Here is a 14,905-nt window from a genome sequence, read left to right as displayed (position 1 = left end):
TCCGAATACAATCTCATATAGTACTAAAATAGTTCACCGAAACATGTTTCTGAAAACATTTTAAGAGAGAAATAGGCCATGCAGTTGCTGAATCTGTCTTCATTTCAGATCGACAAAGGTCAGTTTAAAAGATTTTCGTCAGATTTTGAGAGACTCTAGTCACGCTCATTCCGCTCCCCGTTTCCGGGTTAGCACTCTACCAATCAGATGGGTCATTTGAGTCCGACTGCCGATTATCGGCTTGGTGTGTAGCAGGCTTTAGGCTAACCAGATGGGGCGTTGGGGTGCTCCAATTACACTCTGGTGTGACATTAGAAGTGTTTGGGGGTTCAGTGAATCAGCTTAAAGCAAATCAAATCTCCTACTTGATTTGATTTGAAATCCTTTCAAATTCCATAAAACCCATAAGGAACCATGAATGATCAGGGCACAGTACCTCACATTAGTCTGACAGCTGTACCGGGGTACATTTGAATCTATATAACATTCAATAAACATTCAGTATATCATGATTGATGAGCAGCAAATATTTCTCAGAGAAGCATCCCGTGTAGTAGTGTATTTTCTAACTCTGCCGTGCTTCAGACAGACATGCAATGGGCTGAACACACAGAGGTTACATAGTCCAATCTGACTCCTGTACAATGGAAAACAGGAAGAAAGACGAAGAAGACCACGCCGGCCTCGTTCCTTCATCTGAACCGACTCTGATCTGACTGAGGATTTTAGTTTTAGCTCTTCGTGGTAAGACAATGATTCTCGTCAACATTAGGGGAATATTTTTCCCTTCTCTGCTGCACGTTGCCGCCCTTCTGCTTGACATTTCTATCAGAAGTTGGCAGGCCGATCAGCTCCTCGGTGAACTGAAGGGTCCGAGCTGCTTCACCGTAAGATCATCTGAGTGCAAAAACGATGAGGACACACCTGAATGAATCAAAATATGTGCAGCGTGTTGTTTAGCATTGGAACTTTGTCCTCACGGTGTCAGCACAGTTTTCTTTCTCACCTGTTTGAATATCAATCATATTGAATCCTATTTGTTCAGATTTGGGTGGATTAATAATACCACTGTTGCCTATTTAACGAGTGTGGATATTGTGTGGCTCACAAATAATTAAAGTTGTCTCAGAATTGGCAGCAGCTCTTGTGTCTGCAGCAACAAACTTACAGCTTATGGCTTCATTAGAGACTTTGACCTTCTCCTGTTTGGGCTTTAGATTTTCTTTGCTTGCAGACCCCCCACATGGACAGTGTGAGTTTCACCGCTGAGCGATCAATGATATGTTGTGGTTGAAAGGGCAGTTGCTATTGTTCTTCTCTGATATGATTAAAGTTAAGGTTATTATATTTTCCAGGAATCAAAACTTCATTGAAAGGTGAGGTTCTACCAAAACAGCACTCTGTGTTTGCAATAACTGGTAGCGTTAATGGGGCCCCTGCTGACCTGTCATCATTACTATTTTCCACATCTGAGTTGGTACATCATGATCCCCATAGTCTTGCATTGCCAGACCTTCCTCCACAGCGCTGCTTAGGAAGGTCTGGCTAGTCTACACAGCGTTCCGGGATGGGAGAAAAACGTGCTCTGGTTTATTGGCATTTCATTAGACCAATCACAATCGTCTTGGGCGACATTAAGCGCCGGACAGAAGGACTCGGGAAGGAACTTGTTTCAGTGGAACATGTGTACGTTCGAAGGTAGTTTTAGTCGTGCAACAGAAAACTCTGATTGGACAGATAGTCTAGCTAGCTGTCTGGATTTACCCTGCAGAGATCTGAGGAGCAGTTAACCATAGTCCTCACAAATCCACCGGAGTTTGGACCGCCAACACAAAGGAAGCGGAAGGTGACGGGACATCCGGGCGAAAAGAGGGACATCCAGCGGAATTTCCGGCGGCACCGGAGCAATCCTGGACATGAAACGTTGTCGATATAGACTACGATACCCGTAGTGGACCTGAATCTGCATCATTTGTTGGTCTTTTAGTTGTTAGACAATCGACAAATACTGCCCCTGACAGTCTGATGATGTTTTTATTGGCGCAACAGTAATTCAACTCTGGTATGTAAGAGAAAACCATACACGCCATCAATATGCATGCCTCTGCTTATCATCTTGTCCATGTTTCTTAACTCCTATACTGAAAAAGATTCATCCTAACAAGTGATGTACGAGCAGTTTCAGCAGCATCATTCCCAGCCATAATGAGCTTTGCCTGATGCAGACAGATGATGACAAGCAGTGGAGCCGGGAGTGAGTTGCCCTCATGTTGACCAGAGATTTGTTTGGAAATCTTACAATTGACGACGAGTTCACCAAAGGCTTAATATACCAACATTCCCGAATGCATAGCAGCTCATTAAAATTCAACCTGTATGTTGACTGTGTTGTGATGCAGTAATAACTGCTGCTGATCTCTCCCCTGCAGAAGAGCCTCTTTTTCTCCGTTTTATAACTGCCTTCTGCAGCTGTATCGCCGCTTATTAATATTTCTTGTCCAGTTGGTTCCTCTATTTAAAACAACCGAAAAGCAGTGATTGTTATCCATTAAACATGTTATAATCTTACAGAAAGATAGTAGCCAATCCCTCTCACCCCGTACACAAACTGTTTTTTCCCTCTGAAGTCAGCCTCACCAACAATGCCCTGGACCCCCACTGACACTGACTTTTAACGCCCCAAATGTGCAAGTCTTTGAATGAGTGCAACAGCTGCTGCGAACTGAAACTTTATATAGTTGATTGATTACAGTTTTCTGATCATTTTCTTATTTCATCACTGCTTTTCAATTCTTCTGTTCCAACCCCTCAGGTGCCATGTTGTGAACGATAAACAGCAAATATGTAAGGAAAGGTGACATGTAGATAGACATAACATCGCAGGCAGATATGAAAATGCAAGCGTGTATGTGTTAAACGGGGGCGATAAAAGCTGATATATTACAGTATAAAGTGTTCTTAAAGTGCAAATAATCACACCCGTGGTTGGTAAAACACTGCTTACACCTTGGAGAAAACGTCCATTTAATCAAGCAAAAGAGCAGTCATGTATTATTTATCCACAGAAAATACAGTTAATCACAGAAGATCTTGCTATATCATGCAGGTAAATGCAAAGTGCCTAGAGATATGAAGTAATAAAACAATATTTTACTCAACTGCAGTTACTGAAAAAAGGCCTTTACTGAAGTATAATTTTACATAGGAACTGGTGCCCCCCAAAATGGAGCTAAGGCAGTGTAGCGTACCTGGCCTGGTGGAAAAACCTGGTATCTTTACTTTTGGATTCACATGCAGATCAGTTGATGGATATGTTTAGACATACATAACATACAGTTTTACTTAAAAACAGCAACATTGTATGGGCTTATCTCTGTACTATCCTAATCTGCAATTGAGTAGAACATTAACACTATTTCCTTGTAATATGCAGTAGAATGTAAAGTACAAAGTCTACCAAAATGAAGTAAACTCAAATAAAATACCTAAATATAAATACAGTGCTTGAGCAGATTTGATTAGCAAAAGGAGGAGGATAAAAAAAAAGACTATTCACTCAAACGGAATTAAATAGTGCATTTGCTTTAGAAAAGTTGACAATAAGAAAATGTAGAAAATGTCCATCAGTACCCGTGATGGCCTGTAGATGGCGGCCTGTATCCTCTCATTCCACCGGAAGGAAGAACAGACACGTGACATTTAACAGGAAGTAAATAAACTCTTCCCGCGCAGTTAAATCCAATCGGTTCAACAAGACGTCTCCGTTCACGGATAATCAAACACAATGGACGAGCTGTATTTAGATAACATCGACGAATTTGTCAACGACCACGATAAGATAGTGAGTGCACTCTTGGTTCGTGATATGTCCGTATTTCTTGACTTTATTCTGGGCGAGATAATGACAATTAACCAACGTCAGAACCGAAGTAACGTTAGCCGTTGAACTGCGTAGGAAAAACAGCCTGTTTAACGTTATGGTTAGCTTTCTTTTAGGGTAGCGTAATGTACATCACTGTATGCCTTACAAGTATCTACGATTTCGTTTGGGCTTGTGGTCAATTCGGCTAATAATAATCTCGAAAATAACGCATAAATTAAACAAAACAAGTTTTTTTTATGACGTAAGCAGGCTAGCTAGTTGATGAACGTTAAACGAACGAACTAGCTAGCTAACGTTACATCGAGTTAACGTTACTGCTGTTACCGGCAACGGTTGTACTACTGTAGGATTTATCACATGTTGAATAAGAGTCAAATGGTAAAATTTTCTTACATGAGGTGCTGCATGTGTATCTTTATCGAGTTTAATGATGGCAACCAATAGGCTAACTAACGTCCCCTGTAACTTTTTAACGTTAACGTAACTGCAGTTGTAGCCGAACATGATGGTAAATCACTACGGTATGTTTCTCCCGGCTGCCTCGTTCAACGGTGAATGTAAACAGGAATGTTGCCATGTGTTTTCTGTTAACAGGTGACCTATAAATGGCTGAGTCTCACTCTGGGAGTCCATGTCAACACAGCCAAACAGTGAGTGTTACTGCCAGGGCTATTGGCGCACAGCTGGGGACAGGTTAAACTTGAATAGTGGAAGTGAAAACCCTGGAAGCACAGCATCATCCTATAACTAGAAGCAGCTAGGCCTAGTTGGAGTCTGTCTCATTCTCCATATTGTGGGCCGAACATCTTAAGAGCTTCTGTTTAGCTTAATAAGATTCTCCCAGCCAGTTGTTGTCTGTTGACCTACATATGCATATATACAGTATATCCCTCTGGAACACCCTCCCTGCAGATATCCAAAATGCTACATCCCTGAACATATTTACATAACTCGTGAACCACAGCCTACAACCTCTAATTCTGTAAAGTGTCCTTGGGTTTCTTGAAAGGCGCTATATAAATAAAAATATTATATGGACTTTTGAACACGTGATAACAATTTCCCACAGTGTTTTTGTTCCGTGGTTTAGTTAATTTTGTCGTAACAAAAATTAGCTGTACAATAACTTTATTAGTTATTCAAATTATTAATAAAATAGAAAAATCTAAGAATCAACTAAACAAGGCTAAGAATTTCATTGCAGTATTCACTGCTCGCATTCAGCAACTTTCCACGCTGCTGGAGATGCATTTCAGTCGGGATCCAAAATTCTGACAGTTCAGTACCCATCCAGGTGTACTGGCACATTTGTATAGGGTCTCACAGAACGCACTAACACGTACTAAAGTATAACCTTATTGCCGCGAATGGATACGTTTAGAGAAGGTTATACAGTAATCAATATACCAATATGTATTTTTTCGGTATTCACTAATGCCACTTACCAATACCAAGATAATTCAAGTCAGCGGTAATACAGTGGCTGGGATATTTTTAAAGGTCCGAAGCGTTGAGATCATATATCGCAATCAACTCTCTGGCGCCACGCAGTTCAAAGTAGGTATTCCAGCTACGGTAGCCTTCGCGCTTCAAAAAGCCGGTCTCTTGCTCTTTTCAATCTCCTTTTTCTTTTCTGGGCGAAGAAGAAGACTCCTGTTCCTGAAATTTGGATTTTGAATACATGTGGTCCTCCTTCCTTCCTTCTTCAAACTTGCCGGGGGCCGGGAAGCTACGATACCCATTAGCAGCATTAGCAGCAGCTGTGAGTTTATCATGTGAAAGTGAAAATGTGAAAGACGGAGCAGTATGTCCTGTATGTCTCTTACCGGCTAACGTATTTCAAGATGGAGCATGAATATGGAGCGTCTACCCCAGTTCATGTGAATGTAAAATTTCAAGCCAATAGGAATACTTGGAATTGATGGTGGTCGTGGTGGTAAATATTCATGAAAAAGGAAAGGGTTGGTGAACGGGCAACACAGATTTTGGTAATGAACAACTAAAACATGTTACACACTGGACCTTTTTAAGAATCAAGCCATTGACGTGACCCGTGTCTTGCTTTCAGAATGCTCTATCATTATCTGGATCACAAGAGGAAGGAGAGTTCAGCTCCGCTCCATGCTACCTACCTCGTGTCGGGGAAGTTCGTGGACAATGGCCAGACGGTGGGAAACGCAATCAATTATCAGGCCATGTTTTTGCAGATTTTCTTTATTATTATTATTATTATTATTATAATAATAATACCTATTGTTGCTGATGTTGTTCTTCCTTTCAGAGTCACAAGGTGTCCGTAGTCAAAGAGGACCAGTTGGAAGGTGTGTACAGGCATTTCCTAAATCACCGGCATTTACTCTGTAATTGTGCACACAGCATTGTTGGCTGGTTGAATATGTTGCCTTTAACCTCCCAGGCTGCAAACTTAAACTATACTTTATTATTAGTGTTTGTTTCTCTTTTTATTTTGTGTATTTAGAATGAGGTCTGTTGCATCTAACCTCGTGTGACTTCTTTTCCAGACGTCAAATCCAAGATGAGCTTGATCGTCAGCGTGCACGTCTACAGTGTCCAGAAAGCTCTGCTGAAAGACAGCGGGCCCCTCTACGGCGTCGACTACGACGCCGTCAAAGACAACCTGAAGAACTGCAGCAGGTATGTCGTGAGCTTTAGAAGTGGACCGTCGTCAGGGGCTTCACTCAGGTGAGGAAGCTATTTTATGTCAGAGATTCTGCAGATGAGAGAGATTCTACGCCCTGCTGCGCCCTGAACTGCTACCACTATTATTTCTAGTCACTGATCCATTATCTTTATTGTGACTATTATCGCCACTGTTCGTCACACCCCCAACCGGCACCGTCAGACACCGCCTACCAAGAGCCTGGGTCTGTCAGAGGTTTCTCCCTAAAAGGAAGTTTTTCCTCACCACTGTTGCACTAAATGCTTGCTCTTGTTGGAATTGTTGGGTCTTTGTAAATTATAAAGTGTGGTCTAGACCTACTCTATCTGTAAAGTGTCTTGAGATAACTCTTGTTATGATTCAATACTATAAATGAAATTGAATTGATCGGACGTTGTAATGCAATTGCTTGAATGGATGGTCCCTATACAACAGTTCTCAAAGTAACAGTCCAGATGTTCAGATATGCCGTAGAACATCCGCCTCTTCCATCCAGTTACTCAGTCATTACCTACTGTAGCTCAGGGCAGTGGTGGCTAGGGAATAAAGGAGTCCAGCAGCCGTCTACAGGGTTAAAAAACAGGATTTAGATTATCAGCCGTAATGTATGAACCATCCGAGGTAGACTGACCACAAGCTCCGAGGTTGTGAAACCAAAGTTTCTGCTCCTGTAGAAGCTAGAAGTCTGAATGAAATCAGCCTTGTTTTTAAGAAAAAACGTGTTTTATTCACGATCTTATGAAGAAATACTATACCACCCGCAGTCCCTAAGCGTAACAGCGACCTCTCCGATTGGTGCAACTCGTTGCTGACATCGAAATGTTTACCGCACCTGCGAAAGGCTATAGTGAGCTGCTACCAATGAAGTATCTGATTGTTTCTGTACACAGTCTTGTATCTTTTGACTTTTTTGTCATTTTTCAAAATGTTGTTTTGCGTGCGGCCGGGTTAGCTCAGTTGGTCGAGCAGGCGCGCATATATAGAGGTTTACTCCTCGACGCAGCGGCCGTGGGTTCGACTCTGACCTGCGGCCCTTTGCTGCATGTCATTCCCCCTCTCATGTCTTCATCTGGCCTTTGGAAATAAAGGCCTGAAATGCCCCCCAAAAAACAAAGACAAATGTTTTGCGCCAAATCAAATGTTTTATGGTCATGATACATCTCGTAGCTGGTTGGCTTGGTTCCAGGCTTATAACTCTATTCGTAAGCATTTAATGAAAGGTCAATGGAGAGATTGAACGTGGAAAATCACTTCCGGAACCAGAGCCATTAAAAAAGTGGGCGGTCGAATTGTCGACTTGTTCTGGGAGATGGGTCAGTCGTAAGTGGGATATATAAGCACATGAGAAGCTGGGTCCAGACTAGTTTAATGATAGCCAGACTACTTTAAGAGGATGGAGGAATGAAGGGGTGCCGTCTATCCAGGAGTGGGCTTGTCAGGTGGCTAGGGTGGCGGTGTTTGTCTATACTAGAAAATGGGGAAAGCACCTGAGCTTTGTGGAGAACTCCTAAGAAGTGTTGTGCTGAGGAGAGATATGTATGATGGGATTATGGTGTTGTCATTTATACATATGTTTATTTGATATATCAGTCCTTCCAGAAAAATGCAGGTTTTTATGTGATTGTTGCGGGCAAAAATCCTTGATTATGCGGCACGTTTTCTTAAATAATGCGATGGAATATGCAGGATATTTATGCAATTTTATGCGATGAAATTGCGGAAACTTGCAAAAACTGCGGTTTGATGAAAAAGAGAAAAATAAGTGATTTCCCCCAACACCCTGCTTTTATATGTTCACGTCGTGTAATTACGTCACTTCATAACGTTCCCATGGCAACAGGGGAAAATGGCTGCTCTTGTGTGAAGTAAACACATTTTTCAACTTTCTGCTAAGATATATTATGTGACTTTTTTTGCAACAAAAATGCGGGGTTTATGAAATCATGCAAGCCCCCGCATATTTTGCGTGGAAATCTGCAATTTCTGATTATGCATTGAATTATGCGATCGCATAATCGTTTTTTTCTGGAGGGACTGATATATGGTTTGACTATTTTTTTTTTTTGGAATGGTCTTTAATATTGTAGTTACTATGTCCTCTTTTATGATTTTATTTTATTTTTTGTCTGCGTGGGTGGTGATGACGAAGGGGGGAGGATGCGTTCATTAGGGCTGGGCACCGAACGGCAATACTTTTATGGCACCGACCGCAAATACTCCGATCCTATGAATATCCAAATTATTTATCTTTCGGTGCCAAATTTTGGTTTCAAAAGCGTCTGAGCTCGCAGCGCAAGTTTATCTGTCCTCTCTGCATATTGACAGAGAGCGGAGCGCCGACACACGCACATTAATTTATTAATTTAATAGCTGTTTTGATTCACAATTAAGGTGAATCGAAATATTTTGAACGATGCCCAGCGCTAGTGTTCATGTTGCGAGTTGTATGTTGTAAAAAAGTTGATCACAAAAAAAGTGCACTCACTGAGCTCTATTGAAGGACTGAGTCCCTGGGAAAGTGTTGACTAGTTCCTCCTGTGTGGTTGCAGATACAGTGCCATCCGCTGTGCCAGCGCAGTGCCCAGGTCCTCTGTGGAGCTGCAGCAGGCCAGACACACCCAGCTAGCTCCTGCACCGGAGCCTGAACACAAGAAATCCGCCACCAATGGAGATGCTACTCCGGCTTCCAAACCTTCCACCAAGCCACAGAAAGGCATCATGGGAATGTTTGCAAATAAGAGCGCTCTTAAGAACCAGGACAGTGGTAAAGAGGTGAAGTCGGAGCAGAAGGAGGATGCACCTGTGGTACGGCTTGGTAGTCTTTGCTGTGATTCACTGCAGTTTACAAAGACATAAACTACAGGAGCTACAGGATATTTCTTTTTTTTTTTTACTACTGTGTTTCCTGTTTTAGGTCGACGAGCCCAAAAGCAAACCAGCTGCAAAAGCCAACCCTATGATGAACTTCTTTGGCACTCAAGCAGCAAGTGAGTAATATCTTCACCACCATCATCCTTCTGTAGTTTTTCTAAATCTTAGTGGAATGTCTGCTTACTACTACTGCTACACTGTAAAATGCCATATAATTTGGTAGAGCTGCACAATTAGTCGTGATTTTGTCGAAATAGTGCATTGTTCAAGGCAAAATATGTGTCAAACCATTCTGAATGAAGTATTGTGTTGCTGCAGAGACCCCACAGCCTACACTGTATCCTACAATCGTACAGATCCTCGCAAAAATCACACTATAATCATTATTTGAAAAATGATCATTCTCTCCAATATCGTGAATCCTATTGCAGTATCAGTCAAAATAATCGCAATTAGATATTTTCCTCATATCGTGCAGCCCTATCATTCGGTGTATTCAGTATACCCTATATAATCATATTGTGCAGCCCTACTACAGACAGTGAATGCTTCAAATTGTCTTTTTTTTTTTTTTTTTTTTGTCAAATTTAGGTAAAACAAGGAATTTTGGCGTGTGACTGATGTTTTTAAAAATGCAGTAGTAGGAACTAATTTACAAAATAAAAAAAGTCATGTGTTGTGGTGGTGTGCTGACTTTATTCAATCACTAACCCTTTCCAACTGAACTCTGGTCACTTCAGAGAAACCAGAGAAAACGGTGAAGCAGGAGGAAGCAGCTCCGTCCTCATCCTCAGCAGAGCAGCAGCGGCCCAGTTCACAGCCGGAGGAAACGCACGCTGCTGCTGCTGCGCCGCCCAAAAACTCCAAGAAAGACTCCAGGAGGTGTGTGTGCCGGGTTCAAAATTTACTTTTTTCGTCCACCAGCCAAATGGCTTGTGAATGTTCAAATTTTACCAGCCACTCACTAAATTATTGATTTGTGCTCAAAATGTTAAAAAACCCGCAGATAACAGGATTTTGCATTTCTTCTTAAAGTGCTCATATTATGCTTTTTGGCTTTTTCCCTTACCTTTTTTTTGTGTTCTATATCTTTTTGGGCATGTTGTAGGTTTACTAAGTGAAAAAGCCCAAAGTCCCCCCCAAAGGGACTTACCATCTCCAACAGAAAACACTGTTCACAAACTGCTCCAAACAGCTCTATTGTAGTCCAGCCTTTACTTCAGAGACCAACGTGGTCACTTTGGAACACGCCCTCATACTCTGCTCCTGACTAGCTAGTAGTCCTTACCTAGGTACTGTCAGGGCACGCCCTCATACTCTGCTTCTGACTGGCTAGTAGTCCTTACCTAGGTACTGTCAGGGCACGCCCTCATACTCTGCTCCTGACTAGCTAGTAGTCCTTACCTAGGTACTGTCAGGGCACGCCCTCATACTCTGCTTCTGACTGGCTAGTAGTCCTTACCTAGGTACTGTCAGGGCACGCCCTCATACTCTGCTTCTGACTGGCTAGTAGTCCTTACCTAACTACTGAGCATGTGCGACTCCCAACAAAGATGGAACAGAAGTGAGACGTCTCACTCTGTAGCTAAAACAGAGAGCTAAACACACAGGGTGAAAAGAGGAGCTGCAGCAATGTGTAGTACAACAAAAATATGGTGTTTTTTGAAAATTAAACCATGTAAACCTATTCTGATATAACCTCTAAATACAATTATGAACCTGAAGATGAGCATAATATGAGCACTTTAAATTTAAGTTTTTAGAAGCTTTTAAAATGAAGGCGTGTTCATTGAGTGATGGACTTGGCCCACCAAAGTCAGATGTGACCATACTGTAAATCTAATTAATTAAACGTGTTGCTCTTGTTGAAGCAAAACCAAGCGACTGGAGGATTCTGACAGCGAGGAGGAGAAAATGGACAAGAAAAAGAGACGGCGGATTAAGAAGCCTGAACCAGACAGCAGCGATGAAGACGGTGAGCTGTTTACTTGACTGTTTTTTATGATTTGATTCACTATGATCTTATCTATTAGACTTGAAGTCAATAGGTTGCAAAATACATGAAAATGATTTTGATTGTTGACCACAAGGGACAGAATACATCTTTTTATTACTTCACATTGAATGTAGTTTTCTTTCATAATGTTGTATATCATAAGAATACCCTGACTACAGTTCAGAGAAGTATGGCCTAGTTTAAGCCGGCCCAGAATATTATAACCTATACAAACCTTGTAAAAGAAGGAAATATGAAAAGGGGAAATTTCCAAAGTCCTTCTGACTAATATTTGTTAAACTCTTCAGTCATTCCAGATTCCCCACAGCAGATGGAGACAAGAGAAGCGTCACCAAGTCCTAAGAAGAAGGCGGAGCCTGTTTCACAGTCACATGTAAGGGATCAGACCTGGAGATTTAGATATGAACTCAATTCACTTCAAAATCCAGCATACTTGTGGGGTCTGCACAGCCTTGTGGGGCCCAACATGCTGGACCCCACAAGGTTAAAGGGCTGTTTGAGGGTTAAGACTTGGTTTTAGGGTTAGAATTGGGTAAGGGTAAGGTTAGGCATTCAGTTGTGATGGTTAGGGTAAGGGGCTAGGGAATGCATTATGTCAATGACAGTCCCCACAAAGATAGTGAAACAAACGTACGTGTGTGTGTGATTAATTAGCTAACTAAACATTCCCATGTTTGTGTTTTTTATTCGACAGCAGGGGAACTGTGAGATGAAGATGAGGAAGAAGAGACGCGTCCTGAAATCTCGTACCTTTGTAGACGACGAAGGATGCATCGGTATGAAAGCACACAGACGATTTAAAAACTCCCCCTCTGACTGGATTAAGTTTGTTTGCTGCGTGTCATCCCCCATCTCTCTCCCCCTTTCATATCTATCCACTGTCACTTCTTTATAAAGGGAAAAAAAATAAAATAATAATAATAAAAAAAATGTATACTACATGTAATTCTTTTCCCCTCCCCCCACAGTGACAGAGAAAGGCTATGAGAGTGAATCGTACTCTGAAGCAGAGGACGACGTTCCCAAAGATCCCATCCCTGCAAAACGACCGGCAAGTAGCAAACCAGACGAGAAGAAAAGTCAAAAGAAAGCATCCGCAAATTCAAATAAAGGAACTAAACAAGCTTCCATCATGGGATTTTTCCAAAAGAAATGACGGGAGGACAGCGTCGGACACTTGCATAGGCGCCCGAGGGACAAAAATCACTGCTGGAGACTTTCTCTGACCGTCTTTAGATAAAACTGAAACGCATCACGGTGACTAATGGGGACTGCAAATCACTTCTCAAAAAACTGCAACTACACGTACGTGTCAATCAGGATGAAAACCAACTCGCTTTTCACCTAGCCAGCTGTGAACACATGCCCTACTCAATAAATATAAAATAAAATAAAATAAAATGCTGAAACTTACCAAAATGTTTTTTTTTTTTCTTCCTCTAAATTAAACCCATCCTTGTGTAGGACGTTGACATGACTTCAGTTTGAGAACAAATTCTAAGTCTGTCGTATAGACTTAAAATTAATAATCATTAATTAGCGGTATATATTGATATGATACAAATATAATGATGCTCCCAGTAAAGCCGAAAAATGTATCTTTGCTATTCATTTCCCACATCTTCTCCGAGGAAGGGATGCACCAAGGTTTTTGTCAGTGGTGGAAGAAGTATTCAGATCCTTTTAAGTAAAAGTACTAATACTACAATGTAAAAAAATAAATAACTTATGAGTAAAAGTCCTGCATTGAAAATGTTACTTAGGTAAAAGTATAAGTATTATCAGGAATGTACTTACTTAAGTATTAAAGTAAAAGTACTCAATGCAGAACTCTCCTCCCATTGTAGAAAGAGTAAAGGATCCAACCAGCTGTGTGTTTAATGGTCTCATCATCTCAGCTGGACTTGTAGTCGTTATATTGTTGGCTAGTTTACTTTAGAATCAAACATCAGATTTGATAAACTACATGTGTTCTGTGTGCATGAATCTTAATGTGTAAAGTAACTAAAGCTGTAACAGATGAATGTAGTGGAGTAACTAGTAACTAAAGCTGTAACAGATGACTGAAGTGGAGTAATAGTCCAATATTTCTCTCTGAGATGTAGCGGAGTAGAAGTAGAAAGTGGCATGAAAAGAAAAGACTCAAGTAAAGTACAAGTACCTCAAATGTGTACTTAAGTGCAGTACTTGACTAAGTGTACTTAGTTAAATCCCACCACTGGTTTTTAGTTTTCATATAGTCATGCAACAACTAGACAGCATTCCAAATCAGTTGGAATCATTTTAATATTTGCACGTAGTACTGAAACATTTGACCAAAACCTAAAATGTGGATTATCAAAGTAAGTACTTTGAAGTGCTTAAATAATAAGGAACAATCCTAGGCCGGTGTAATCCAGTCAAAGCTGTATCAGCAGCATGTTAAACAGTTTGATAAATGATTCCTTCAACCCACATTTGAACACTCAAAACTTCTGTGCACATCTGGAGAGAAGGGCATCGTCACCACAGTCATAAGAGCTAGGGATGAACTACTGGTTATTTTCATTAGAAATCAATACAAATTAGAGATGCACCGATAGACCGGCCGGTGACCGAAATTGGCCGGTTTTCACGTGCTCGGCCGTGACCGGCGACCGGCAGGTCAGTCTGGCATATGCCGATTTCATGCCGGTCAACGCTACAATTAACTAACAACACAAGTTCTAGAGTTAAGGTTCTCAAGGACGCACGCACACGGGCGCCACAGCACGCTTCTTTTTCCTTTCTCTCAACTTTTGTGAAGCGTGTCGGCGCCATTCTCCCACATGTAGGGAACCTGGTGAGTTAACCTGCAACATGTCGGCTGTTTGGAGATTCGTCAGCATGTGTGCAGAAGAAAACAAGTTTGCAATACGTAACACCTGCAAGGAGAAAGTAGGGCGTGGAGGGATGACACCAAAAACCCCAAATCACATTTTTATAGTTGGATATTGGATGTGAAAAGAAGGAAATGGTTCTAACATTTCTCTTTAGATGTGTGTGGATGTCCCACACCAGGAGTAATTTATATAGTTCTATTTTATAGTGATCCATTATCTGTTCAACACATGTTCTATTAAAGAAAAGACAGAAAATAAATATTTGTGTGTGCTGTAAAGTGGCTAGAAAAAATGAAATCGGAATTGGCCGGCCTAACTCAAAGAAAATCGGAAAACTGAATCGGCCTAGAAAGTTATAATCCGTGCACCTCTAATAAAAATCTGTTCTTTTCTTTTCATCAACTATATAATGTCAGTGTCCAATTGATTTTTTTGTCTGACCAACAGCCCTAAACCCCAAGATATTCAATTTGTAATTATATAGACCAGCATAAACTTCAATTCATCCAAAGAGTGTCATCTTTGCTTGATGAATGGCCTAAATAATCTATTTATCGAAAAAATAATTCATTCATTTTGTCATTTACGCAGTA

At 41.1% G+C, this 14,905-nt stretch overlaps 1 protein-coding gene across 3 annotated transcripts; it reads left to right on the top strand.

Moving 5' to 3' along the window:
- Positions 1 to 3,670: 3,670 nt before the first annotated feature.
- pold3 (polymerase (DNA-directed), delta 3, accessory subunit) lies at positions 3,671 to 12,864 on the top strand. Of its 3 annotated transcripts, none has more exons than XM_028593109.1 (12): positions 3,671 to 3,841; positions 4,478 to 4,533; positions 5,952 to 6,051; positions 6,165 to 6,204; positions 6,406 to 6,538; positions 9,113 to 9,368; positions 9,478 to 9,550; positions 10,175 to 10,316; positions 11,306 to 11,409; positions 11,739 to 11,824; positions 12,149 to 12,227; positions 12,420 to 12,864. In XM_028593109.1, the coding sequence occupies exons 1-12, from the start codon at positions 3,785 to 3,787 to the stop codon at positions 12,605 to 12,607; spliced, it is 1,314 nt and encodes a 437-aa protein (XP_028448910.1). In that variant the 5' UTR covers positions 3,671 to 3,784; the 3' UTR covers positions 12,608 to 12,864. The 3 variants fall into 3 exon arrangements, with proteins under 3 accessions (XP_028448910.1, XP_028448909.1, XP_028448911.1); XM_028593108.1 differs by having other exon boundaries at positions 3,672 to 3,841; positions 12,146 to 12,227; XM_028593110.1 differs by having other exon boundaries at positions 3,673 to 3,841; positions 10,184 to 10,316; positions 12,146 to 12,227.
- The last annotated feature ends 2,041 nt before the right edge of the window (positions 12,865 to 14,905 follow it).

This window comes from Perca flavescens, chromosome 12, assembly GCF_004354835.1.
Source record: "Perca flavescens isolate YP-PL-M2 chromosome 12, PFLA_1.0, whole genome shotgun sequence".
Lineage (NCBI taxonomy): Eukaryota > Metazoa > Chordata > Actinopteri > Perciformes > Percidae > Perca > Perca flavescens.
The sequence above is the reverse complement of the archived record's forward strand: the minus strand, read 5'-3'. Positions and strand labels throughout refer to the sequence as shown.

Excerpts from the sequence above, each read along its gene's own strand:
- pold3 (XM_028593108.1), top strand. The coding sequence starts at position 3,785 with ATGGACGAGCTGTATTTAGATAACATCGACGAATTTGTCAACGACCAC. Across the intron at positions 6,539-9,112 it reads AACCTGAAGAACTGCAGCAG|ATACAGTGCCATCCGCTGTG; the intron begins GTATGTCGTGAG and ends GTGTGGTTGCAG. Across the intron at positions 11,825-12,145 it reads AGCCTGTTTCACAGTCACAT|CAGGGGAACTGTGAGATGAA; the intron begins GTAAGGGATCAG and ends TTTATTCGACAG.